Source organism: Gekko japonicus, unplaced genomic scaffold (assembly GCF_001447785.1).
Source record: "Gekko japonicus isolate JY-2015 unplaced genomic scaffold, Gekko_japonicus_V1.1 scaffold515, whole genome shotgun sequence".
NCBI lineage: Eukaryota > Metazoa > Chordata > Lepidosauria > Squamata > Gekkonidae > Gekko > Gekko japonicus.
This window is the reverse complement of record NW_015164680.1, coordinates 249201-275872: the sequence shown is the minus strand read 5'-3', so window position 1 is coordinate 275872 and position 26672 is coordinate 249201. Positions and strand designations below refer to the sequence as shown.

Genomic DNA, 26672 nt, shown 5'->3' with positions numbered 1-26672 from the left:
ATAAATTTATGTACGGTAAATAAATAAAATGCCTGCACTGCTAAGATTGCATCATGCACCACCAGTCACAGCTGGCCCCCCACTCTCTCTCTCTTTTTTTGGTGCCATCTCTTGGTGCTCAGAGCAGAGCTGATTTCACCCAGCAAGCTGATCAGTCAGCGTCTGATGGACTTCCCAAATCAAAATGGAAACTCAAGGGCCTGTGTTAGTCTAGTGCAGGGATCCCTAACACGGTACCCAAGTTGGGCACCATGGCGCCCATGGCACCTCTCCTTGTGCTCACCAAGTGTTTGTAGAAAGTGGGCGTGGCCAGGTGTGCCTTTTGCTCAGCGAGGCTTCCGATTGGCCACTGGAGATTTGATTTGCTGTGCAGAGTTTAAAAACATGTAGCATCAGCAGCAGCTGCCACCAAAGCACATGGATCTTCACTGTGTAACTGAAGGTAAACTGCGGCAGCCATTTTGTTGCTGGCTCCACCTTCTGTGCCAGCCATTTTGTTGCAGCCATTGTGTGGCTGTGCCCACCATACTGTGTCAAAGTTCCAAAGGTGTCTGAAGACTCAAAAAAAGTTAGCGACCCCCAGGCCCGTAGCTCGCATGGGGCCCGCCCCCCGCGGGTTTTGCGGGGCCCCTCCCCCAATCCTCTGCTCCCCCTCCCCCCCGATCGCGGTGGAGCACTCCAGGCTCCCCAAGTGGGGAGGAGGAACCGGTGAAGTCGGCCGGGACACGTGGGCAGGCGCGGGGGGCGGAGGCGGCTTCTTAGGCAGTGCCAGGCGCCGGTACAGGGCTCGGTTGGAGTGAGCCAGCTATTAATTGGCAGTCCACACTGGGACCCCTGGTCTAGCATTTCTACCACTGTGCTCATTCTCAGATTCTGCATCCAAAAACTCTGCTTGGAACCTCAATGCCATCTGTCATGGATGGTAGCTAAGTTTGTAGGCCAGGACTCCTTCACTTCCTCCTAAGGAATTACTTGTCCCATGTTTTTTAGCCCTATTTAGGAGAAAGATTTCAGGAGCAGCACCAACTGAAGTAGTCACCCTATGACCGTGGCACAGTAGTCCACTTGAGTGTTTTCATCTAAATCCATTCTAGCCGAAGCTTCAGTCGCATAAATGCAGCAGAGGAAATAATAGGGCCGGAAGATAAACTTTGAACGTTGTTACCCATATAAATATGAGTGTTAAATAGTTCATTGCACAGTGAGTGGGAACAGGGGCATTTTTTTTTAAAAAAAGATCATTGCGTTTTTCCTTTTAAGGGCTGTCCTTTGTTGGGAAACTTTTCATTCCGGGTGTGCATTTGGTGCCCAGATGGCGAAGGCACACGCCGGAGCCCATCACGCTGTCAGGGCAGACGGGTACTTATGTAAATATTTTGCTTCCCCCCCTATAATATTTGGCTTTGTCTAATCTAATTGCTGTCAGAGGCAGAACGTCTAGGAGAGCCGGCGGAAAGCAAAACAATGAACACCTCCGGTAACTTTGGAAGATGCTAACCCGCCTATGTTGTAACTAGCAATTTGGTTGCATAATGCTTTACTCACCCTCTGATGTTGTGGCATATCACTGCAGTTCATGCCAGATGCAATTTCATGACCTAAAGTAGCTCGAAAGCTCCTTTTTATAAAGGCAAGTGGTAGGAGAGATCTAACCTGTAGGATATCGAATAGCATCAGATTGTTAGCCTGGATGCAGATGGCAAAGTGGTCCAAAAAGCCAGTAATCAAAGACATGGGTAGACTTTTGGCTTAACCCTTCCTGTCAATCTTTATTCCAGCTGAAAGGGAGCCTACAAATACCCTAAGGTCCTTTCTGCGCTAGACCTTAAATCCTGGTTCAACCCTGTCCCCAAACTTACATTCTACACTACACACGAGTTCACCCCTGTAATTATCTCAGGGTATTTTTACATTCTACACTACACTCGAATTCACCCCTGTAATTATCTCAGGGTATTTTTTTGTTTCCACATTAGATTGAGGTCACCCCGGTTTCACCCCACACTTGTCCCAGGATAAACAGACGCTGTTATAACCAGGGATAAATTGTGTTGCAAGTTGAACTCTGATAAAACCAGGGATGAGATCCAAGTGCGGAAAGGACCTCTCTCTCTCTCTGTGGTCTCCTTTGTAAAAATTATGAGTACACATTCCTTGGGAGGTCAAATTCATGTCAGTTTGGTGACCACCCCAAAACCCAGCACAGGCATTCCTTTGCAGCAAATGATATTACACGTGAAAGTTTCATTGAAATAATATAATGTTTCATTATGAATGTTGTGAAGCCGGTGTGAGTAATTTATTACATTGTTTGACTTTTCAAAAAATATGTTTTCGTTGGTTTCATAAGCTCTACAAAATCCCTGACCTGGATAGCTCAGGCTAGCCTCATCCTGTCAAATCTTGGGAGCTAAGCAGGGCCGGCCCTTGCTACTATTTGAATGAGAGACCTCTAAGCAATACCAGGGTCATGGCATGGAGGCAGGCAATGGCAAACCACCTCTGAACGTCTCTTGCCTTGAATACCCTACGGGGTCGCTGTAAATCAGCTGTGACTTGATGGCACTTTCCACCACCACCACCACCAAACTATTACCAATGTGGGATCATGCCATGATATCAGTAAACAAAATCAACTCAAATGTAAATTGAATTTTATCATTCTTGAGATCCCCTAGTCTTCTTATACAATGATAATTCCCGGGGTTCACGATTGAGGAAACTGTGATACTTAATTCTCATTGACCTTCAAGTGTCCTTTCACTTTCCTATGAGTATGTATAGAAGAACTACGCAGATCATGAGAGCGAGGGCAGGAAGGGTTGCCTCAGTGCTTAGTTCTCGTGGCCCTTTCTTACACGCCCAGGGAAATGCTGATTGCTACTTTGGGGTCAGGAAGCAATTTTTCTCCAGGCCAATTTTGCCAGGGATCCTGTAGGGTTTTTTTTTGTCATCTTCTGGGCATGAAACAGGGGTCACTGTGTGTGTGTGTGTGTGGGAAGTATTTGTGAATTTCCTGCCTTATGTCAGGGTTGGGCTAAATGACCCTGGAGGTCCCTTCCAACTTGGCTTGCCAAGTCCCCCCGGGGGGCGGGTTTCCCCTCAGATGGTCGTGGGCCCGCCCCAGCGTGCCCGGCGTGGTCATGTCACTTCGCCCCCAAGCTCATCTCTTGAGGCTTTTTATGAGGTTAGGTGGGTGGTGACCTGAGAGAGGGACTTCTTGGCTATGGCCCCCAAATTATGGAACTCCCTGCCAAGGGATATCCTTCTGTCCCCTTCCATCACTGTCTCCACCAGTGGATGAAAACCTTTCTGTTTTGTCTGGCATTCTCTCAATGACCCCTACTTTCTGCCTTATGTTTAAACTCTTCTCCTTGAGTTTTAAAGGTGTATTTTAGCTTTGGTTTTAACTGGATGAACATTGATAATGTTTGGTTATTAAGTGAAAGTACTCCTTCCCCAGGAATAATCTTCCAGAGATTTACCGCTCCTGAATGTTGGAAGTTCCCTTTAACCAACTTCATGAGTAGCCTTTGATGAACTTGTCCTCCATGCCTAATCTCCCTTTACATATGCTTGTAAACTATGTCCACTAGCAGTCAATTCCAGAATTTAATTACTTGTTGAGTAAAGAAGTATTTCCCTTCGTCCGTCCTGAATTTATTGAGCATCAGTCTCACTGGGGGCCCTTGAGTTATAATATCTGGGATTATCAATTTTCTTCATTCCATGCATGACCCTGAATTTTATTGCTACCAATAAGACATGAAAAACTCTTTGCAACATCTATACTTTTGAGAGAAAGAAAAATGGTTGCCTTTCACGTCATTTTGTGACCACATTTACAAAAATAGCTGGTTTCTCACTCCACTAGAAGAGAGTTTACCCCGGTTTATAAAAGACTGATTTCAGTGAAATCTGTTCATGAGTGCCTAACCTTGCTTTTGCAATGTCTTTTTGCCTTTACCAGGAGCAATTGACCAGTGTTCATACATCAAGTACCACTACTCCTCAGCAACCATTCCCAAGAACCTCACCTACAATATCACTAAGACCATCCGCCAGGATGAGTGGCATGCCCTGCGTAAGTCTCTCCTGTTCTTTCTTTCCATCTTTCTTTGTTATGGGCAATGAACGGGCATTCTTTTGGTTCTGCAAAAGGGATGAAAGAGAATCTGAAATCATATCTTTTGTCAGTTTTACTCTTCTCTGTTAATGTCTTGCCTGTGCCAGAAACACTGCATTGGTGCATGTTGGTGACAAAGCACAGATATGCAGGAGCTGCTGCTGAATTGAATTTGGAAAGGACAAACCAAACTGACACTGTGGTTGCTAAGTCAGTCGCAACTTCAGCAGGTTAACAGTTTTGTTCATGATGTTGATGCCAGTGCACCATTTCCTGCTAATCTTGGAGCACAGGAAACCAAAGGAAACCTAGATGATTCACAAGACATATTTAATTTGCTGAGGCGGACACAGATTGATTTTCCCTGCCTCAGTGCTTTCTGGCATGTTAAGATGGTCTTTCAAGTATGTCAGCATGAATGCAGATGACGTATGAGTGGGCAGCAGATGTATGGTCAGCAGAACTGTATGATCAAATATGTGGTCATGGCTTTCCCTCCCTTGACTTTCAGAGAGGGGCTGAGAAGAGCCTGGCTTTCACTTGTAACTATGGTTTGGCAGGGTTGGTCATAGTTATGTTGGCTCATAGATTTCCCCTTGGATAATTGCACCACCTAGATCTCTCCAACCAATGCGTATTCAACAAGAGCCCTTTCCTCCTGCATTATAAGCCACACTCAGATCAACCCTTCTCTTTGCCTATGGCAGTACACAGAAGGCCACCAGAAAACTGGCTGGTTGTCATTATCGCCAGTGGGCATCATTGTTGTAACAGCATCCGAAGCAACAGATCGTCACAGGAGAAGAGTCCCTTTGGGATATGTGGCTGACATTAGACATTCCTGTTCCTCTGACACTGGGGAAGATGGCAGAAGGGCTTTTGTGTCCAGATGGAATATATTTCATTATGATTACGTGTGAGCACAGCAGTAGAAGGTGCTTGCCCATGTCTGTTCCAAACAGAATTTCTAGAGAGATGGGTGACGGCACAATCCGTTCAAGAGGTAATCTTGGAATCATTCTAAGGGGAAAAGGGCATGTTCTTGTACCTTTGAATAAACACAAGGGGGGGAAAGAAGAGCAGTAGGAAATGACAGAATACTCAAGCGGCAAGAATCGGGGAATTAGCCCTGCAGTCGTATTTGATTTCAATGGGCTTAAGTGGGGGCAGTTCTGCATGGATTGTATTGCAAGTGTCTGATGCATTTTGAACTGGTACTTTTTCTCAGGAGCAATGCTCCCTCTAAACTGTGGAGTCTTGTGAGCAAAAAATTCTACTTTGTGAGCTACGGGCATTAAAGCTGTGAGCAAGTGATTTGGCTACTGCATAAGTGAGTCTGCTCTGGAGCCATCCTTCCTGAGCTAAGACAAAAAGGTGTGAGCCGGGGGCTAAAAAACTGTGAGCTAGCTCACACTAACTCAGCTTAGAGGGAGCACTGCTCAGGAGCACAATTAAAAAAAAATTGGGGAAACTTCCTATCCCAAGAACATGGGTTCCAGCAGGTAGCCATGTTGGTCTGCAGTAGAAGAAGAAGACTGGAGGCCAGGAGCACCTTCAAGGCCAAAGAGATCTCTTGGGCACATGCTTTTGGGCATCAAAACAAAGTGAACGTTGACTCTTGAAAGCTTCTACCCTTGTTTTTCTGTCCCAAATTCAGAAACAGCCATGGACCAAATCTTGTTTTTTCTGTCCCAAATTCAGAAACAGCCAGAAGATATCCTCATCCCAACTGTACATGGTTTCCCCCGTTTTAGCTTCCTCATAGGGAACAAAAGTGAAACGTTTTAGTTGTTTACATGGGTAATGCAGAATTCTTCTGCATTACTGGCAACTATTAAACTGGTAATGCAGAATTCTGATTGGAAGCATTTATTCCTTTCCATTTTATTCTGCCTCAGAGGAAGAATGCAAGCTTAAAACATGGACAGCACCATTTCCCCAGTATTCATTCACTGAAAAGATGTGCATACCTGGACATGCAACCATACTTCCTGGTTTACAAGCCTAATACAGACTAACCAGAATTCATCCTTAAAAATAAAACAGTAGGAAATGATTCAAACCAAAAGCACCATCAAAATCTCACTCATAGCCACGGCAAGAGAGCCAGTTTGGTGTAGTGGTTAAGTGCACGGACTGTAATCTGGGAGAACTGGGATTGATTCCCCACTCATCCACTTACAGCTGCTGGATGACCTTGGGCAAGCCATAGTTCTGTCAGAGCTGTTCTCTCAAGGATAGTTCTCTCAGAGCTCTCTCAGCCCACCTACCTCACAGGGTGTCTGTTGTGGGGAGGGGAGGGGAAAGGAGTTTGTAAACTGCTCTGAGACTCAGAGTGAAGGACAGGGTATAAATCCAATCTCTCCTTCTTCCTCTTCTAAAAGTCCTGGAGAAACAGCAAGAATGAGACATGGCTACCCCAAAAGCTGTTTCACTAGTGACTGAAGCTTTGCATCATAGAGACAAATCTCTTATTCATCTCTTAGGAATTGGGTAGGTTGAAGTAGGATGCTATGCTGGGGATTATTAGGAAGGGTATTGAAAACAGATCAGCCAATATAATAATGCCCCTATATAAATCAATGGTGCAACCTCATTTGGAATACTGTGTGCAGTTCTGGGCACCACACCTTAAAAAGGATATTATAGCTTTGGAAAAAGTGCAGAAAAGGGCAACTCGAATGATAAAAAGGTTGGAACACTTTCCCTATGAGGAAAGGTTAAAGCGCTCAGGGCTCTTTAGCTTGGAGAAAAGATGACTGAGGGGAGACATGATTGAGGTTTATAAGATTATGCATGGGATAGAGCAGGTAGAGAAAGAAGTACTTTTCTCCCTTTCTCACAATACAAGAACTCGTGGGCACTCCATGAAACTACTGAGCGGTTGGGTTAGAATGGATAAAAGGCAGTACTTCTTCACCCAAAGAGTGATTAACACATGGAATTCACTGCCACAGGAAGTGGTGGCGGCTACAAGCATGGACAGCTTCAAAAGGGAATTAGATAAGCATATGGAGCAGAGGTCCATCAGTGGCTATTAGCCACAAAGTATAGATAGGGACTCCGAGGCAAGGGATGCTCTGTCATCTTGGTGCTTGGGGGGGTCAACAGTGGGAGGGCTTCTAATGTCCTGGCCCCACTGATGGACCTCCTGATGGCACTGGTATTTCTGGCCACTGTGTGACACAGAGTGTTGGGCTGGATGGGCCTTTGGCCTGATCCAACATTGGCGTCTCTTATGTTCTTATGTAGGAGGAATCAGGCCTTCATAGACTGTGGTCACACACCTTTCAGGCATTTAGTATCTGTGGTTTTTCTTTTTACAGCAGGTTTGGATGCCATAACCAATCAGGGACTCCAAAATGGCCCCTAGCGAAATGACACAATGGCGACATTGGGTTCCAGTGCTTCCAAGATCATCCTCAGTTCAGGCCATGAATGGTGTCGATTGTTGAGTTTTAGGGAGGTTTTTAAAGGTCAGATTTCACCTGTCCTTTAGTTTTAAGTCTCCCTCCCCCAATTGTACAGAGCTAAACATTCTTATGAGATGGTTTGCCAAGCGAACAATGTATTCCTTGCTCCCCGAGGGAGAGTTCCTACCATCTAAATGCAAAGGTGTGAGTGCGCAGGGTGGGGAGATATTCTGGTTGTTTGAGAAAGAAAAATCATCCATTCCTGCAGTTACCAATAAAAAGGGACAAGTGTATGCATCAATTTGATGGAACATTTGTGTGCTTTTTGGTAGACAGGGAGCTGCCTGCAACTGATATGTTTGGAGCCAATAATAAATCCATAAAGTACATAAAATCTGTAAAGCAAATAAAATATTCCAGGAGATTTATGTTTCTCATGAACTTGGAAGTGCAATTTTAATTCAAGCTTTGCATTGCAAATGCCTTCCCCTCCCCAAAACAATTCACAAGTGGTTTTGATGTGCACCGTTGGTTTCCTGTTTGCACTTCATTTGCCCCCAGTTCTGTCAGTTATAGCTGACTTGGAGGTTCCCAGCAGGGTATAAGCAGAGTTAAAAATGCACTGAATAACTTGATATGCACAAGAGTTAATGCTCTGGCTGCTTTTCCCTGTTTCACCTCAAGGAAAATCAGTGCCAAAAAACAGTCCATCACTGATGGAGCTCATTTATTTGTCAGAGACTGCTGGTAATTATGTTGGTTCAAAGGAAAATCCAGAATAAAAACCATGTAATATGTTTTATTGAAACAAAATATCATGAAATAATGTGCCAGCTCCAGAACTATGTAACAGACTCTAGCCAGATGAAGAATTCTGGAGAACCCAAACATTCGAACACTGTTTTATGTTTTGTTTGGTTTATCCTAACAAAAAGGGACTAGATTGCTGCTTTGGGGAGGGGTATTATTTATTTATTTATTATTTTTTTTATTTAGGTGGGCTCAGGGTGGCTTACATAGAATTGCTTATAAAATACAATTAGAACCTGTCATATTTGTGTTGGTCTGGAAGGCCTTTGGTCATGTAGGTGATAATATCAAGGTGGTTTGCTGACATACAAGCTGATCCTTTGCATGTTTGGCCCTGCTTAGCTTCCAAGATCTGCTGAGATTGGGCTTGCCTGGGCTATCCAGGTCAGGGCTGCAAGCTATATTTATTTATTTAGATATTTACATCCCATCTTTCTTTTCAGTCAGGACCCAAAACAGCTTAACATTTCTTTCCCCCCTCCATTCTGTCACAATAACCCTGTGAGGTAGGTTATGCTGAGAGACGGTGACTGTCCCAAGGTCACCCAACAAGCTTCCATGGCAGAGTGGGGATTAGAACCTGTTTCTTCCAGACTTTAGTCTGGCAATCTAACCATGGGACTCTACGTTTCCCTGTGAGGAAAGTTCGGCTGAGAGAAAATGACGGACCCAGCGGGTTTCCATGGCTGATTAGAGCAGAGGTCCGTCAGTGGCTGTTAGCCACAAGGTATAGATGGAACACTACATCTGGGGCAGTGATGCTCTGTATTCTTGGTGCTTGGGGTGGGGGCAACAGTGGGAGGGCATCTGGAGTTCTGGCCCTGCTGGTGGACCTCCTGATGGCAACTGGGTTTTGGCCACTGTGCGACACAGAGTGCTGGACTGGATGGGCCATTGGCCTGATCCAACGTGGCTTCTCTTATGTTCTTATGATTCAAACCTGTGTTCCCTGGGTCTGACACTCAAACCACTACACTTGCTGGCTCTATAGCTCTTCTGACTGCAACCCTGAGCACCTCAGGGAAAGGCCAAAGCGTGCATCTCATGAGTAAATAATTTTCATCTCAAGATAGCTATTTATGGAATCCTCTAATGGCTTTAATTTCTTAAGATCTTTGTCAAGTCACTTTTTTTTTTGCAAAGCTGCAGTCCCTAATTCCCACCCTAATTTTAATGTATGGCCCTTGGCTGGTGTCCTTTCATTGCATCCATATGTTTTGGTCAGCTTGAAAACTGGAGCTCAATAAGATCAAGCACTATCACTCTTTGCCATAGGAATAAGGTGAGCTAAACATGTAGATGACTTTTTTTTAAAAAATAACCCTCCGGCAGTAGAAGAGCTGAACCTCAGATCAATATGGGCCTGTCTACCCTTTTCTTGCTGCTGAACACAAACCAGGATTGACGTCCTCGGGGAAGTCTCCTTTGCAAGCCAGTGTATCCCATTGCCTGAGGTAGAGATGAGATTAGACTCTGGAGAGGGCCGACTTTTCTGCAGGCAAAAGAGAGAAAGATATTAGATGAAGTCTAAAAAAGATCCTAGAAGCAAGCACATTCCTGCCAGATGTTCCTGGCTAATAAAATTTTTGTTTCTTCATGAAAGCAAGACCAAATCCCCAGTGATGCCAAGATCCATAGGAAAGCTGTACACCAAGTCTTGGCTGTTTGTTATTCCAAGCACTGCAATGTTTTGCTTCAGGGGCTCCTGTTCTCTCATCCCCAGACCTACAAAATGAAAATAAAGAGGAGTAAGTTCTTCCTTGGATTTTGCCAAAAGACATTTCGCCCCCCCCCCCCCGGCTGCTGCCTTGCCAAAAGAAGAATCTGGAAGCCCACAAGCTGGTTTGAAGAAAAGTAGATTCTCTGGTTTGATGAAAAGTCAACCCTGTGATTTGAAGATTCTCTGGTTTGAAGAAATGTAGACTCTCTGTTTTGAAGATTCTGTGGTTTAAAGGGAAGTCTGCAACTCACCTAGGGTTGAATCCCAGATGATACTTCCATGCGCAGAAGCACGACTTTTGTGGTTCGCTTCATGCAGACCGAAATGCCTCTCGTTATGTTGTTCCTGGGGCATTAGGGACACCCAGGGGCAACATGGGAGGCTGTATTGGCAAAAATCACCACCCTTGCTTACGTGAACATTTCTGATAGGATCCTAATTATTGATTTCACTGCTTTTCATGCCTTCTTCTGGTTGCAAAGTTTGTTCAGAATTTTATCCATTTTTGTTCCCTTTTTTTGCCAGGAGATGGGGAAGGAAGGCTGATTTAAAAAACAACAATATTTTAATAGGTTTACTTTTTTAACATAAGAAAAGCATTTTGAGTCTAAGGGAGATACATGACATATGATGCCCGCTGTCATGTCCAGGAAGGGGCTCGCCCTTCTTCCCACAAGCATCAGTTCCACTCTTTTTGCTATCTGATAAAAAACCCTTGCATTTTGTTTTTGCTTTGTTTCATAGCCTAAACATGGCAAAGGGTTGAAAATGAGCCTTCTCCTCTAGGATTAGCAACTGCCATCTCAGCCTTTCCTATCAAGAGTGACAAATGAGCAGCTGCGTTTTATGTCCCATAATTCAAGGCACATGTTACATCTGGCCATGGAACAACTGTGTGATTGCTATGGAAACTGAGTGTCCTTTTCTGCTCATAGCTTGGGTAGAAATTGTGTCATTGGGCCGCCCTGGAAAGCACACATTTATAATCCAGTAGCTGATGCTCCCTGGAAATCATATATATATTCCTGTTGATTTGGAAACATTTCTGACTCTGATTCATCCCATGTTTACATGCTCCTTCTCACTCCATGATAGCTGTTATTGACGACCCGCTGGCAGAATGTGCACAGCAAATTTGGTTGTGGCCAATTCTATTGTTGGAGCCAAAGGAGCCGATGTGTTTTGGTACATTTTTGGAATGCTGGCTGCTTTCATTTCATGTAGTTGTCTCCTTTGTATGGTATTGTCAAAGCAATCATTATCATCTCCAAAAGAAAAGGGCAGTGAGACCTGGGCATGGGAAATGAAGAGACAATTCTAGAAGGGTGATGCAGCTTCAAGGCAAAGGGGTGGCCAACATTTTATTGAGATAATTTTATTTACTTTAGGTCCCTCCCTGAACATCCAAGGCACTTTCTGAACCTATGAAATCCACAATAGAAGTTCAAAGGAAAACTCTCATTATGTTGCCAATTAATGGCAGTACATTCCCAGCGCTCCTTCCATGCATTCTGGGAGAGTACACTGTATGCCAATTGTCTCAATATGTGCGATCACCATTTTGTTGGAGAGGTGCTTTCACACAGGTGCTGAATAATGCACTTTCAATCCACTTTCAACGCACTGTAGTGATTATTCTTCGCAAGGTAAAATCCAGTTGCAAAGCTCATTGAAAGTGGGTGGACAGTACATTATTCAGTGTGTGTGAAAGCATCCTAGTAGATCAATACATGTATATTCTGGCTTCTGTATATGCACTCAGAATCTCTAATTTTTCAGGGGATGTATTTGCATGCCCTGAAGCTGGAATATTCTCATGCTACCTCATTCAGATAAAATGACAACCATATATATTGAGACAATCTTGTGTAGAAGGGCTATAACCATTGCTACCTGTGCAGTATTAATCCTGTCTCTTTAAGCTACCATCAGAACAAGGAAGGTTTTCATCCCAAACAGGCACAGGGGTGCCTTCAGTCTAGGTTAACCTTTCCTCTCCCAACTTCCCCTCTCTGAAACTGACTGCTTCTTAGATCAGGGACTTGTCTTCTGCTTACTTTGGTTTGTAGAGTGCCATGGCGACAAATTATACCCACAGTAGCAACCCTGTGAGGTAGGCAAGACCGACAGGGAAGGTTCATGGTTCATGGTCTACATGTCCCACCCCTACAGACAGGGTTGATGCTTTTCTGAGCTGGAGTTTCTGAGGTAGCCCTGCCTAAAGGGCTTTGCAATAACCCAGCCCTGAGGTTGCAGCAGCATTGATCGTGGTGATGAGACCAGCCAGTTCCAGGAGGGGTGTTCATCTCCAAGCAAGATGTAATTGAAAGAAGTCACTTTTGACAACAGCACCAACCTGCCTATCCATCCACAGGGCAGGGTCCAAAACCACCCCCAGGCTCTTTACACAACCCAGTCAGAGTAGAGCCATTCCCTCCAAAGCTGGTAACACAGCCGCTGTTGAAACCATCAGCATTTCCAACTAGTATCACTTCTGTCTTGCCTGGACGATATGTCTTCAATTCATTGCTTGTTGAGGTTTCCAGTTCAGAATCAGCCTTGACCTCAGTTGGGGTGGAGGGAACACTTCTGAGATGGTAGTGCATTGCCTTCAACTGCAATGAATCATGTGTATATATAAAACAATTATCAGGAAGGTGTTTATTAGATGCATTTTGGGTTCGTCTGGGTCTCTGCTTTCTGCCATTTTCAAAGCACTGAAAAGTACCACGTAGGATGAAGTCCTTTGAGGCTCCAATCCTGTGCAGCCAATAAAGATAAACAGTGTGGTGGAGGAAGATGCAGCAGCGTTGGTTTTTATACCTCACTTTTCGCTACCCGAAGGATTCTCAGAGCAGCTTACAGCCACCTTCCCTTCCTCTCCCCACAAGAGACACTCTGTGAGGGAGGTGGGGCTGAGAGAGCTCTGAGAGAGCAGTGATTGGCCCAAGGTCATCCAGCTGGCTTCATGTGAAGGAGTGGGGAATCTCCAGATTAGAGTCCGCCACTCTTAACCACTACGCCAAACTGGAAGGAGGGAGGGGTAGGATTTGAGAGCATGGATTTGCCCCACCCAAAGTTTGTTTTGACAAAGAAAAACCTGTCCCCCTATTCTCTCCATCTGCCAAAAAAAGTGGCAGAAGAGGTGACTCCTTCAGATGGTCAAAATGAGGGTCATGTAGGAAAAGCTCTTAGGACATAATGTGCTTTGGGACATCTGGCCTAGAAACACCCTTTCAGCTATGAGCAGGGCTTAGGGGCACAGCTCTGCATAGCTCTGGTCCCTCCCTACGGTGGCATGACTCCTCTAGTGACTCCTTATATCTTCTTGAGCCAGAGCACTTAGAGAACAGACTTTAGAATGGTTCCATGGTCATTTGCTCTTCTCAGTGAATCCTGGGAACTGAAGAGGAACATCTAGGGATCTTGTTAGAGAATTCTTACCAGTTAAGATTTGTAGGATGCTTTAGGGGACACCATGACAGTTAACAAGGTATAAAACCGATCACAGTTTGCAGTTCAGATATGCCCAGTGTTGCAGAATATGCTTCATCCTGGGAACTATTAGTGAGGATTTTGATCTGTTGAAATGTCTGGTTCCCAAGAATAATTTTTCTTCTTCCTTTCTACCTGTCAGGGGCAAAAGTTGCTTTTCTTCCTCATTTATCTACCTAAGGCCCTGGTCACACGAAAGGCTTTGGGCCGGGAGAGGGACGGATCGGGGGCGGAGCAAACGGGCGCGATCCCACCGCAACATCTGGGAAACATTGCGCACCTGAAAAGCCGCATCTAAAATAAACCACCTACAGAGGTGGACTTACCAGCACGGCCGTGGGATCGTCCTTCTGCCGGCGCATCCACGACCCCTGGCCGAACTGCGCATGCTCACACATGCGCAGTTCGGCCGTCTCCATCTCGTCACTTTCTCCCCGGTCTCCCTAGCATCTGATCATGCCAGGGAGCAACTGTGCAGCGGCTCACGGGATCTGTATGATCCCGGCGCCGCGTGTCTATTTTGGTGCGGCTTTCAAAAGCCGCACTTTGTCCGCACCCCCCCCCTGTGTGGCAGGGACCTAAGTAGAACACTTTTATTCCACCCTTCTGCCAAAGAGATATGGGGCAGTCTATTTGGGTCTCCTTTCCCCACTTTATTCTCATTGCAACTTTGTGAGGGAGGTCAGACTGAGACAGTGGGCCAAGGCTGCCTGGAGAGCTTCCACAGTTGGACAGTGTCATCGAGGCAACAAACATGAAACTGAGCAAACTTCAGAGGACAGCGGAAGACAGGAGGGCCTGGTGGGATCTAGTCCATGGGGTCGCGAAGAGTCGGACTCGACTGTGCGACTGAACAACAACAAAAAGTCCAGTCCTCGCTCTAACTGCCATACCACACTGTCAGTCACCACACTTTTATATACCCCACTTTTCTCTACCTTAAGGAGTCTCAAAGCGGCTTACAATCACCTTGCCTTTCCGCTCACCTCCCAACAGGCACCTCGTGAGGTGGTGGGGCTGAGTGACCTCTGAGAGAACTGTGACTGGCCCAAGGTCACCCAGCAGGCTTCATGTGGAGGAGGGGTGGGGAATCAAAGCCGGTTCTCCAGTAGAGTTCCCTACTCTTAACTGCCACACCATGCTGACTGTCATATAAAAGGAGACCCAGGTTACTGGGGGGGGGGATTTAAAGGGGTGGGTTTTTTTGAAAACTGCTTGGCTCTTCCTCTGATACTCCATGGAGAAATAGCCGAGATTTTTCCATGTGGCAGTGTTGACAGGTAAAACACACCAGCGCTAATCACTTCAAATCACTCAGCCAGTCAAAATATAGCTTTATTAATATGCATGTGGGACAGTGTCTGTCTCTCTTGCTCACTCTCTGGGGAGAGACGCGGAGAGAAAGATGGGCGTACTTCTGTGTCTCTTGACTAATCAGGAAAGATAAGCACATTCTTTGGGTGAGTGTGCTGCAATGTGTGTGTATGTGTGTTTTTAAAACCCAGTATGGTATAAAATGTGTCTTTTCCATCTTGAGCTCCTACAGGTTTTGATTTATGTATCAATTTAATGACCGGTTCATAATGATTTATCTCTCAGTTTATTTATGCATTGGCCTATCGCCAACCCCGGCCTACTCTGCAGTGTGAAATCTGGCCAGCAAAATATTTCAAGGTGATTAACTTATTCAGCCCCCTACAGAAACATAAAAACCCAGGGCTTTTAACACAAAGTAAATATTTCCTTTCTTCTGCACAAGGAGAAAGAGTTCCAGGCTAGATAAAGGCTTTAGCACAACTTGTTAGGAAAATGGTCCATACTTAATAAGAGGAATCGTGTCACTCAGCTTGTCTGTGGATAGTACACACTGAGTGGGTATCTATGGGCATGTCTATGTTACAGATTGATTCAGTCCCTCCCCCCCCCCCAGTTTGACTGCTATGGTTTCTTCCAAAGTATCCTGGAGACTGTAGATTGGTGAGGGTGTGAATAACACTCTGTGTAGGAGTCCTATCATATTCCTCACATAACTACACTTCCAAAGTTTCCATGGGGACGGGGGATGACTATCAATTTCATTCTGAAATAAGTTTTACCAGGGGTCATTTCGTAGAAAAAGAGCTAGGGGAACTCATTAGCATACCTCATTAGCATATGCCACACCCCCTGACATCAGGGGCCCGGCGGTGGACCTGCAAGGCCAGCGGGAGTGCGAGGAAGCCCCACCAAGGCCCTCCTTGGCCCCAGGCAGGCAGGGGTGGGGAGAGGCGGGGAGGAAGCAACTTACCCTCCCTCTTCTCCTGCCTCCTCCTGGCTGAATGAGGGCCGGAAGCGGGACGGTTGGAAGCAGGGGGCGGGGCTTCGTCATGTGCCCCGCCCCCTGCACCTCACCCGGGGGAACTGCGTTCCCCCGCGTTCCCCCCCAAATGACCTCTGAGTTCCCCCCCCCCATTTTCTTACATTGTTAAATGTCAAATTCAGGTATATAAATACGAACCTTCAAATCTATACACTGGGATATGGTTGCCAGCTTTGGGTTAGGAAATACCTGGTTATTTGAGGGGGTGGAGCCTGAAGAGGGCGGGGTTTGGGGAGGGGAGGGGCTTCAATGGGCTATGATGCCACACAGTCCACCTTCCAAAGCGGCCATTTTCTCCAGGGGAACTGATCTCAGCCACCTGTAGATCAGCTGTAATCCCGGGAGATCTCCAGCCACCACCTGGAGGTTGGCAGCAATAACTGGGAAACAAATTTCCAGCTTGTTTCGAGTATTGTTGGAACTTTCCCAGGCTTGGCAAATTCTATGGCCAAAGCAGGAACACCTAAGATCTGGAAAGGATCCCTCAATAAATACATTTTAGTTAGGCCACATTCTAACTTAAAACAGGGCCATTGCAGAGGCCTGGAGTTCCTAACTTAAAACATCTTTTAAGTCTAATACTGATTAGTTGGATTGCTTCAAATTTCACTGCATTTCAGATTTCTATATTGTGTTATGTACTACCGAATTTTGAATTATTGTGTATATTAGGGCTACCAAAGCCCCCGCTGGGGCAGAAGATCATAAGAACAGTTATGTTGGAGCAGGCCAGTGGCCCATCCAGTCCAGCACTCTGTGTCCCTATGTGGCCAAAACCCAGGTGCCCACAGTAGGTCCACCAGTGGGGCCAGAGCTCCAGAAGCCTTCCCACTGTTGCCCTCCAAACACCAAGAATACAGAGCATCACTGCCCCAGACAGAGTGATCCATCTATACCTTGTAGCCAATACCCACTGATGGACCTCTGCTGCTCCATATGTTTATCCAGTCCCCTCTATGCCTGTAGCTGCCACCACTTCTTGCAGCAGTGAATTCCACGTGTTAATTACTCTTTGGGTGAAGAAGTACTTCTTTTTATCTGTCCAAAACCTACTGCTCATTTAATTTCATTGAGTGCCCACGAGTTCTTGTCTTGTGAGAAAGGGAGAAAAGTACTTCTTTCTCTACCTTCTCTATCCGATGCATAATTTTGTTAACCTCGATCATGTCACCCCCTCAGTTGTCATTTCTCCAAGCTAAAGAGCCCTAACCTCTTTAACCTTTCTTCATAGGGAAGGAATTCCATCCCCTTTCCTGCACTTTTTTGAGGTACAGTAACCAGAACCATACACAATATTTGAAATGAGGCCACGTCATAGATTTATACGGGGGCATTATGATATCAGCTGATTTGTTTTCCTTCCTAATAATCCCCAGGATAGCATTTGCCTCTTTTATTGCAGACACACACTGAGCTGACATTTTCAGTGAGTTATCTACCATGACCCCAGGATTGCTCTCCTGGTCCATTAATGACAGTTCGGATCCCATCAATGTATATTTATAGTTAGGATTTTTGGCTTCAGTGTGCATTACTTTGCACTTGCCATTGTTGAACCTCATTTGCCACATTGATGCTCAATTGCCCACCTTGACAGATCCTTCTGGAGGGCCTCACAGTCCTCCCTGGTTCTCACCACCCTGAACAACTTAGCGTCATCTGCAAACATAGATACTTCACTGATTACCCACAACTCCAAATCATTAATGAAGAAGTTAAAAAGCACCGGGTCTAGTACTGAGCCCTGCAGAGCCCTGCTGCTTATCACCTTCCACTGTAAAAACTGCCCATTTATACTCACACTCTGTTTCCTGTTAATTAACCAGTTTTTAATCCACAAGAGGACTTGTCCTCTTATCCCATGACTGCTGAGTTTACTTAGGAGCCTTTGATGAGGAACTTTATTAAAAGCTTTCTGGAAGTTTAGGTAAACAACATCTACTGGGTCACCCTTGTCCACGAGTTTGTTCGCCCCTTCAAAGAACTCTAAAAGATTTGTGAGACAAGACCTTCCCTTACTGAATCCATATTGATTCTTCCTCAGTAGCTTTTGTTCATCAATGTGCCTACTAATTCTGCCTTTAATAACATATTCCACCAACTTATCCCAGTATTGATGCTAGACTGACCAGTCAGTAATTTCCTAGATCTCCTCTGGAAACTTTTTAAAAGATGGGTGTTACATTGGCTACCTTCCAGTCTTTGGGAATGGAGGCAAATTTTAGTGATGGATTGTATATTTTTGTCAGGAGAACCACAAGGTCACATTTGAGTTATTTCAGAACTCTTCGATGTATGCCATCTGGGCTTGGTGATTTGCCAGTTTTTAATTGCCCATCAGTTGTAGGACCTCCTCTCTTGTCATTTCAATCTTACTCAGGTCTTTTGACACCCCTCCTGGAATTGGCAGTTCTGGAGTGGGCAAGCACCTCCTATCTTCCACAGTGAAGACAGAGGCAAAAAAAGAGAAAAGGATCCAGCTTCTCTGTCATTTCCCTATAATTCTTTATGAAGAAAAACTGGGCTGCACCCAAGCAATGTGCCAATAGAACAAAAAGAAAAAAATGCCAGGTGATGGGTGAAATATTTATTATACAAAGCAATAGCTGTGGACAGTTCCAGCATTAGGTGAATGTTCTGATTTACCTGGACAAACATGCATGGTGAAACGTGTAGGGGCCTTGTATGGCTGGTTTTCTGCTACTAAAGTATTTGAAGGAATTTTTACTGTTGGTCTTTATGTTTTTTGCAGTATGTTCCTCACAGTCCCTTTTACCTCACTCGGACTAGTCTTCCACCGCTTAAATGAATCCTACTGCTTCCATTACTTTGGTCCCTGCCACATGGGGGGGGGGGAAGGTACGGGCAAAGTGTGGCTTTTGGAAGCCGCACCAAAATAGAGACGCCGCGGCGGGATCACATTGATACCCTGAGCCGCGGCGCATTCCCTCCTTGGCACGATCAGATGCCAGGGGAAGCCACGGTGGGGAAAGGGAGGCTGCCAAACTGTGCATGTGTGAGCATGTGCAGTTCAGCCAGGACCCTGGGATGTGCTGGCAGAAAGATGCGCCGGCGATCCCACGGCCGGGCTTGATGCGGTTGTGCTGAAAGGTCCACCTCGGTAGGTGGTTTAGTTTTGCTGCGGCTTTTCGGGTGGAAAGGCCGGATCGGGGATGGGTGCGCAACACTTCCCAGATGTTGCGGTGGGATTGCGCCCGTTTGCTGCGCCCCTGATCCATCCCTCTCCCAGACTTTGTTCGTTAATCATTCAGGCCTTTTAAAAATACCTATTCATACCTTTCCTAACCTGCAGTATACATTTTATATGAGCTTCCAGGACTGCAATTTTAAATAGTCTCCAAGCTTCCCAAAGGTATTTGATCCTCCTTACCTTTCCTTTCAGTTTCTTCTTCACAACCCCTCTCACTAATTGCAAAATGGCTGCCATGGAATATTGGGAAGTTTCAAGCCAAGCCTCTTCCCATGATGTGGGAAGCTGGGGGGCGGAGCGTCGGCCGGCAAAATGGCAGGCGCGTTCTAGAGAGGCTCCGATAATCCCACCCGGATCCCTCAACAATACAGCTAATCCGAAGCACTCTTCGACTTGAAGGGTATGGGAAGATCTAGCAGAGACCGTCAACAAGCTGCAAAAGCTTCAAAGACACACCTGCAAACCTTCTTTCAGAAGGAATGCTCCACCGCGGTCCCGGTAAGCTCTGCTTTTGCGACAATCAAAATGGCTGCGGAGGAGCACATTTGAACAAAGAGGCCCCTATGATCACAAAAAACGACTTGACAGAAGCCTTTAAAGACTTTAAAACTGAGATCTTGAGCAACATAAACGATCTTATTAAACCCTTATCAGAGAAACTTCAAGAAATGCAAGTCTCATTACAGCAGGTAGCTCAGACGGCAGAAACGGCTGTGGAAACCTCCTTAGCTAATAATGAAGATATACGCAGCTTACAAGATGCAGAAACTTGGGCACACGAACGCATTATACTCTTAGAACAACGTACCAGGGAGAAGTTTTTGAAATTCCGAGGTTTCCCAGAGAACGCAGAACAACAATCAGACCTTCCAATTTTCCTAGCCGCATGGCTGGGAGAAGTTATTGATTTTGAGGACGGACTGGAGCCTGTACTAACACGAGCCTATAGAATAGGCAATATCAAAGCTGATAAGAGGAAAGGACCGTGTGATATAGTTGCTGAGTTCCTGGATTTAAGGAACAAAAATTTTGTGCTGCGTGAAGTCAGGAAAGCAGGAAGTTTTAAATTTAATAACGAAGAAATAAACATCTTTCCAGACGTCTCTCCGGAGGCCCTCCAGATAAGAAGAGCCCTCAAACCCATAACAGCAAAGCTGATTGAAAACGATGTTAAATATAAATGGGCAGCAACGGGCTATCTTCAAGTGAGGCACAAAGGTACTCTTCATCAAGCGGCCGACGTAGAAGCTGGAGAAGCCATGCTGAAGGCTCTGGGAATCCAGCTCTCAGAAGACATGGACATTACCGCGGCTGATCGAAAACGTAAAAGACCTGACCAAGCTACTCCTCCTCGCTGGAGCAGAATCCCTATAAGACGCCGGATGAACTTTTAAACGCATGTATAATTTAGCTTTCTTTAGGTGATTCACATTGCAATGTAGCACATTTGAAACGGTAGCACAAGTTAAGTTCACGCTGTACTTTACCTCTCGAAGAGTTTCTATTACTCAAGAGGGAAAAGGGTGGGAGTTTTTCGGTCCTCTCTTAAAGTCCCCCACTGAAAGAGTATGCTCTTGATTATTGTTATATGTTTTGTTTTGATACCAACCTCAGAAGTCAAACCCTTAAGGTTCAGTGAGAAAGTGTTTTCTTTCTCACACTGGGGTTTTTGGGAAAGGAGGGGAGGGAGGGGGAAGGGGTTGTTTAATGTTTTTCCATGTTTTAACTTTCAATCTGGAAAGTCTCTTCAATTTAGTTTAGAATGTACTAAATTACAAGATAAAATCAGATACTCAAAAATCTTTGAGCCGACTTCACAACAGTTTTTTGCATTTAACTGGTTGCACTTCAATAGACTTTACCTTCAAATCTTATGCAAGTTGCAAGGTATGCTATACATTGTTTCGTTGTTCTTTTTAACTATTAAAAAATGGAAGAATTAAATATTTTTACTTTGAATTGCCGTGGTTTAAATAACTATATTAAGACTAAAAGGATTTCAAAACAGCTTTGTAAACAAAAAATCCATGTAGCGTTTCTTCAGGAAACCTATATTAAAAAAGGTGCAAATGCTTTACCTCTGTCATGGTTCCCAACACAGTTTTTGGCCTTTGGCACAAATAAGTCCAGGGGAGTCGCCATTGCTATAGCTAAAGATGTCCAATTTACACACACAGCTGACATAATAGATAAAGAGGGACATTTTTTATTAGTTAAAGGACAACTTAATGGAGAAAATCTAACTCTGGCTACTCTCTACGCCCCCAATACTAATCAGATCCAAATTTTATCTTCAGTTTTATCCAAACTAGATAAATTCGCCAATGGTCCTATAATTTTGGTAGGCGATTGTAACTATTTGATGAACCCATTTTTAGATAAATCACTGAAAAATAACAACAAAATTAAAAGGTCCTCACTATTACATGACTTAACCAGTAAATATGGTCTGCAAGATATCTGGAGACTTCAGCATGGCCAGGAAAGGGACTATACTTATTACTTCCACAGATTTAAGACCCATACCAGACTAGACTATATATTTTTATCGAACTCTCTAGTCAATCAAGCAATTAAATCTATCATAGGTGCCCAATTGTGGTCTGATCACGCCCCTGTTCAATGTACACTTAGAAAAGAAGACAAACATTTTAGACACAACTGGAAGTTTAATAAAATATTATTATATGAACCCAAAATAAAAAGCCTTTTACAACAAAACCTTAAAGAATTCTATACAATCAATACAACTCCTGATGTCTCGGTAATGACCATCTGGGAGGCATCTTGTAGAAAAGAGAAACAGGCGCTTAAAACGGATCTTCTAAAATCTATACAGATGCTGGAAAATAAACACAAGCTTACTTGTAGCTCTAAAGTATACAGAAGGCTTCAAAATGTACGTAAACAGCTAGAAATGCTTGAGACATTTGCTATACACAAAAATAATCTAAATTATTTCCAGAACACCACTTGTAAATCATCCAAAAGACTGAAGTTTCTTTCCTGGAAAATTAAGAAGAGACAAACAGAAAGAATTATTAATGGACTTCGCGACAAACAAAATGTTATACATAGATCATCCAAGGATATTTTGGCAATTCTGGAAACCTTTTATGGTCATCTTTATTCTACTACTAAGCCTGATCCTAAACAAATTTCCAACTTTTTAAACTCACTCAAAGACCTGAAAAAAATGACTGAAGAACACAAAGCAGCTCTAGAAGCACCCTTTACACTACAGGACTTAAGCAAATTGTTAACTCTATTAAACTTAATAAGGCACCGGGACCAGATGGTTTTACCACTGAATTTTAAAAAACTTTTTATCCTGAAATCCAAGTACCTTTATTAAACGTTTGCAACCTCATACAAAAAACAGGACAAATGCCTGATTCCTGGAAGATGGCGAATGTAGTTCTCATCCCAAAAAAGGATGCAGATAGCACGGACCCCACTTCTTTTTGTCCTATCTCTTTAGTTAATTCAGATTATAAAATCTTTACAGGGATGTTAGCAAATAGACTTAAAAATATAATAGAACATTACATTAGCACGGATCAAACTGGTTTTATTCCTACGAGAGACATCTCAGACAACATTAGAAAAACGCTCAACATTATTCATGCTGCTTAGACAAATCTCAACATACCTTATTATTTTCAATTGATATCCGTAAAGCATTCGATTCATTAGAAATACCATACCTATCAGCACTAATAAACTTTTTTAATTTTGGCCCCAATTTTCAAAATTCAATTCGTGCACTCTATGAGGATCCAAAAACTTGTATTTTAACCAAAGATCTTACTTCTAACCCCATTTTGCTCCAACGAGGTACAAGACAGGGATGCCCCCTGTCTCCCTTACTTTTTATTTTGGTAATAGAGCCTTTAGCTTGTTTATTAAGAACAAATATTAATTTTAAAGGCATTACAGTTCAGAACAAAGAATTTAAACTGAGTATGTTCGCAGACGATTTGATTTTATATGTGTCCTCCCCAACCCAATCACTTACAACAATTCGCTCCCTTTTGCATTTGTTTGGCCACATAGCGGGTTTACAAATTAACGCTTCAAAATCATTGATTTATCCTATCTGTATCCCTCAAGACCTGGAGAGTAAATTGAAATCGGAGTTCAGCTATCGTTGGACCGATAAGCATTTACCATACCTGGGTATTAAAATTCCAAGATCGCTAACAGATCTTATCAAAATAAACCACACAGAGATTCACAACGATATGAAATCCACATTACTTAAATGGAATAAAAACTTATTCACGTGGATGGATAGAATAATGCTCATACGGACTTTTGTATTGCCCAAATACATGTATACATATGCAAATAAGTTATGCTAATGAGTTATGCTAATGAGCTCCGGCAGCTCTTTTTCTACAACAAGACCCCTGCATGTATATATTTCGATCTTTGCCTGTTACTATTCCTGAGGCGATGCTTAATAAATGGCAAAGGGATTTAAACCAATTTATATGGAATAAAAAAGCTCCACGAGTTAAATTTGATACCATGACCAGGGCCCACCGTAAAGGAGGCCTGGCTCTTTCAAATTTACGCCTTTACTATAAAGCCACTATGCTCGCATCCTTGCAGAGACAATATAACCATGAGTTAGACCTCGATTGGAAAAGGATTGAAATCAGCATATTAAAAAGGCAAAAGTTTCAAGAATTACTTTGGAAGCCAAACTTTGCTAACCTCAAATCTAACATCATGTCCCCTTTTTTAAAATCTACTCTTAAAATTTGGTACCAAAACAAAAAATTACTTACCCAGCCATTTTCCAAACTAAGTACTTTTTGTGGACAATCATGGTCTCCTTTCCTCTGGCCAAAGACGCAACCCAATTTCAGCTGTGGAAAGAAAACAACATTACTAGAATAATTGATATTACCAGCAAAAACAAACTTTTAGACAAAATAGAAATAGAAAGAAAATACAAAGTCCACATACAGTGGTATGAATATCTGCAACTTCGCCACCTTATTGAATCCACGGAATTTAAGACTTCACTAAGCCAGCTGCTATCGTCGTTTGAAAGACTATTATATGAAAAACAGAAAAAAAGAGGTCTCATATCAAAAATTTACAAAATACTTCTAGAATCAAGCCACAAACACCCACTAAGCTACCAAACAGCTTGGTCGAAGGAGCTACAAATCCAAATTTCTAACCAACAATGGGAACAAATCTGGAGGAATCAAATTAATATGTCTAAATCGCTCTATACTTATGAAGCCAACATAAAAGTCTTAACTAGATGGTACCTAACCCCGACGAGGCTGACGCACATGGTCCCCAATTTCTCACCCTTATGTTGGAAAAAGTGTGGGGCAAAAGCAAACTTTATACATTGTTGGTGGGCATGTAAACATATTAAACATTTTTGGAACCTAGTTATAGATAAAATCAAATTGTGGACAAACTGTGATGTTCCTTTTGACCCATCTATAATCCTCTTAAATATATGGCCAAAAGATTTCTTTACCACATCACAAAGCAAATTGGTTGGCACCCTACTCACTGCGGCTAAAATTGTAATTGCTAAACAGTGGAAAGAGGCCAACCCCCCAAATATACAACAATGGGTACACAACGTTTGGGACATTTTTATGTTGGAGAATTTTAATATTTATTATTCTGAATATCAAATGGAATGTGACTTAATGAGTCCCCTTCATATATGGTATCCAGTTCTAGACAAAGTCAATATTGATAAATTTGATTGGGAATCAATTAGTAAAGTCAAATACCAGTTATTATTGTATAGTTGATAAATGAGTACTTTAATATTATGCTTGTTCCCTTAATCTGTTATCTTTATTTCTTTTTTGCTAAATCAAACGAGACTGTCTTAATATTGCATTCTTGATATTGTGTATGTACCAGACATATTTACTTTAAAACAGAAGCTATGTAAGTTGTATAGAGACTTTCTGATTGAAATTGTTACTTTGTAATGATAAATATTCAAAACAAAAAAAATTATTTGTTCAAAAAAAAATGATGTGGGAAGCTATTTTCAAATAGGCAGTCCCTGCAGACACAAGGGTGGGGCCTTTGGAACCACCTTATAGCTCCAACAAGGTGGAAGAGACATAGGATTGACTTTGTGCTTTGGGAAACAGGAGTTTTGGGGAAGAACCAAATAAGTACAAGGAAATACCTTGATAAGCACTATGGTGTTTACTATTGTGGTATAATATTGCTGTGGAATATAATAATGTTATTGAATGCACTTCAGTAGCTTCATTCATTTTTGTTACAGTTTTTGTTATTTGCATTTGTTTTTGTTATTGCATTAATTTTGTTCCCACTGTGGGTACTGACCTCCCCCCAGTTTACATTTTCTTATCCTTTGTGGCCAGCCTCAAGTACCATTTTGAACCAAGACTTCTGGAGTCCATTTACTCTGTTCTTCAGTTGCCTGGCTGAACTCCAGCAAACGTTGTCTGCATCACAGTTCAAGAAAAGATTTGTTTCTTTACACCAACCTACTCTGTGCACCTCAGTCCCACTACCACTGCCCTACCATTCTTAATGCGGGGTAACTTCTGTTGGATTTCAGAGCAGGGACCCATTGGATAAGCATGGATGGATGTTTAATTTAATGGCCATTTATAATGGAGGATGAGCATGTATGTGATTGCTGGCATGCCGGCTCAACGGGCTCTTCACTTCATCATTTGTGCGGGACAGCTAATGAATCGCTTTCATGTGAGTGTACGTGCGCAAGCATCCATGAGCCTGCATAGACGTATAGAAAATCTGTATCATTTTGTCATGATCACTGCTGCCTTTGCTTGAATTGCCCTCCGTTGTCTCTGTTTACTATTGGAAACTTAAACTTAATTCTCATCGAGGGACTGTGAGGAGGAGGAATCAATGGGAGCCTATCACTTACTGACATGAGAGGGACTCCTCTGCCGTACACGACAAAGGCTGTGAATTATTGAGAAGGGTCTCAGTCTCTTATTCCCTCTCTCAAGGTTGGGCTTATTAAAATTGCATGGGAGGGCTCAATGGGGGTCAAGGATCCATTTGGCTATCTATCCCCAGGCGGAAATGTATGCTTTTTCGGGATGAGACGATAAGACCAGTTTTGTTTCCTGTTTCGGTAGTTTTACCCAGCTTTTCCTTTATCCCACTGGGAGCCCAAAGTGACTTTTTTGCTGTTCAGTCGCACAGTCGAGTCCAACTCTTAGCGACCCCATGGACAAGATCTCGCCAGGCCCTCCTGTTTTCCGCCGTCCTCTGACTTACAAATATGTAATTTAAATAAACAGAACCCCCCCCCCCAGAGGACAATGCACCATATCTTTGGCTGCTCTTGAGTCCACTGGGCTGGTCCACTCAGGGCCACAGGTTGTGAACTGAGGTCCAACAGCCAAGGGACAAAGAGCCCTTTATCTCCTGCCTTCTGCTCCCACCAAAAGGCTTGGGCCTCTGGCCACACCCAGGCGTCAAGGCCTGTAGCAGGAAGGGAAACAGAAGCTCAGCACAGATCTCACGAA

The 26672-nt window shown here is 43.6% G+C and overlaps 1 protein-coding gene across 1 annotated transcript in view; it reads left to right on the top strand.

Moving 5' to 3' along the window:
• The window catches only part of TMEM178B (transmembrane protein 178B), a gene marked incomplete at its 3' end in the record, with an annotated part of 350995 nt that overhangs the window by 94198 nt on the left and 230125 nt on the right, over positions 1-26672 (top strand). Inside the window, exon 2 of the mRNA XM_015409301.1 lies at positions 3971-4084. Within this exon, the coding sequence (XP_015264787.1) occupies positions 3971-4084 (114 nt within the window). The remainder of the gene's footprint in view (positions 1-3970; positions 4085-26672) is intronic.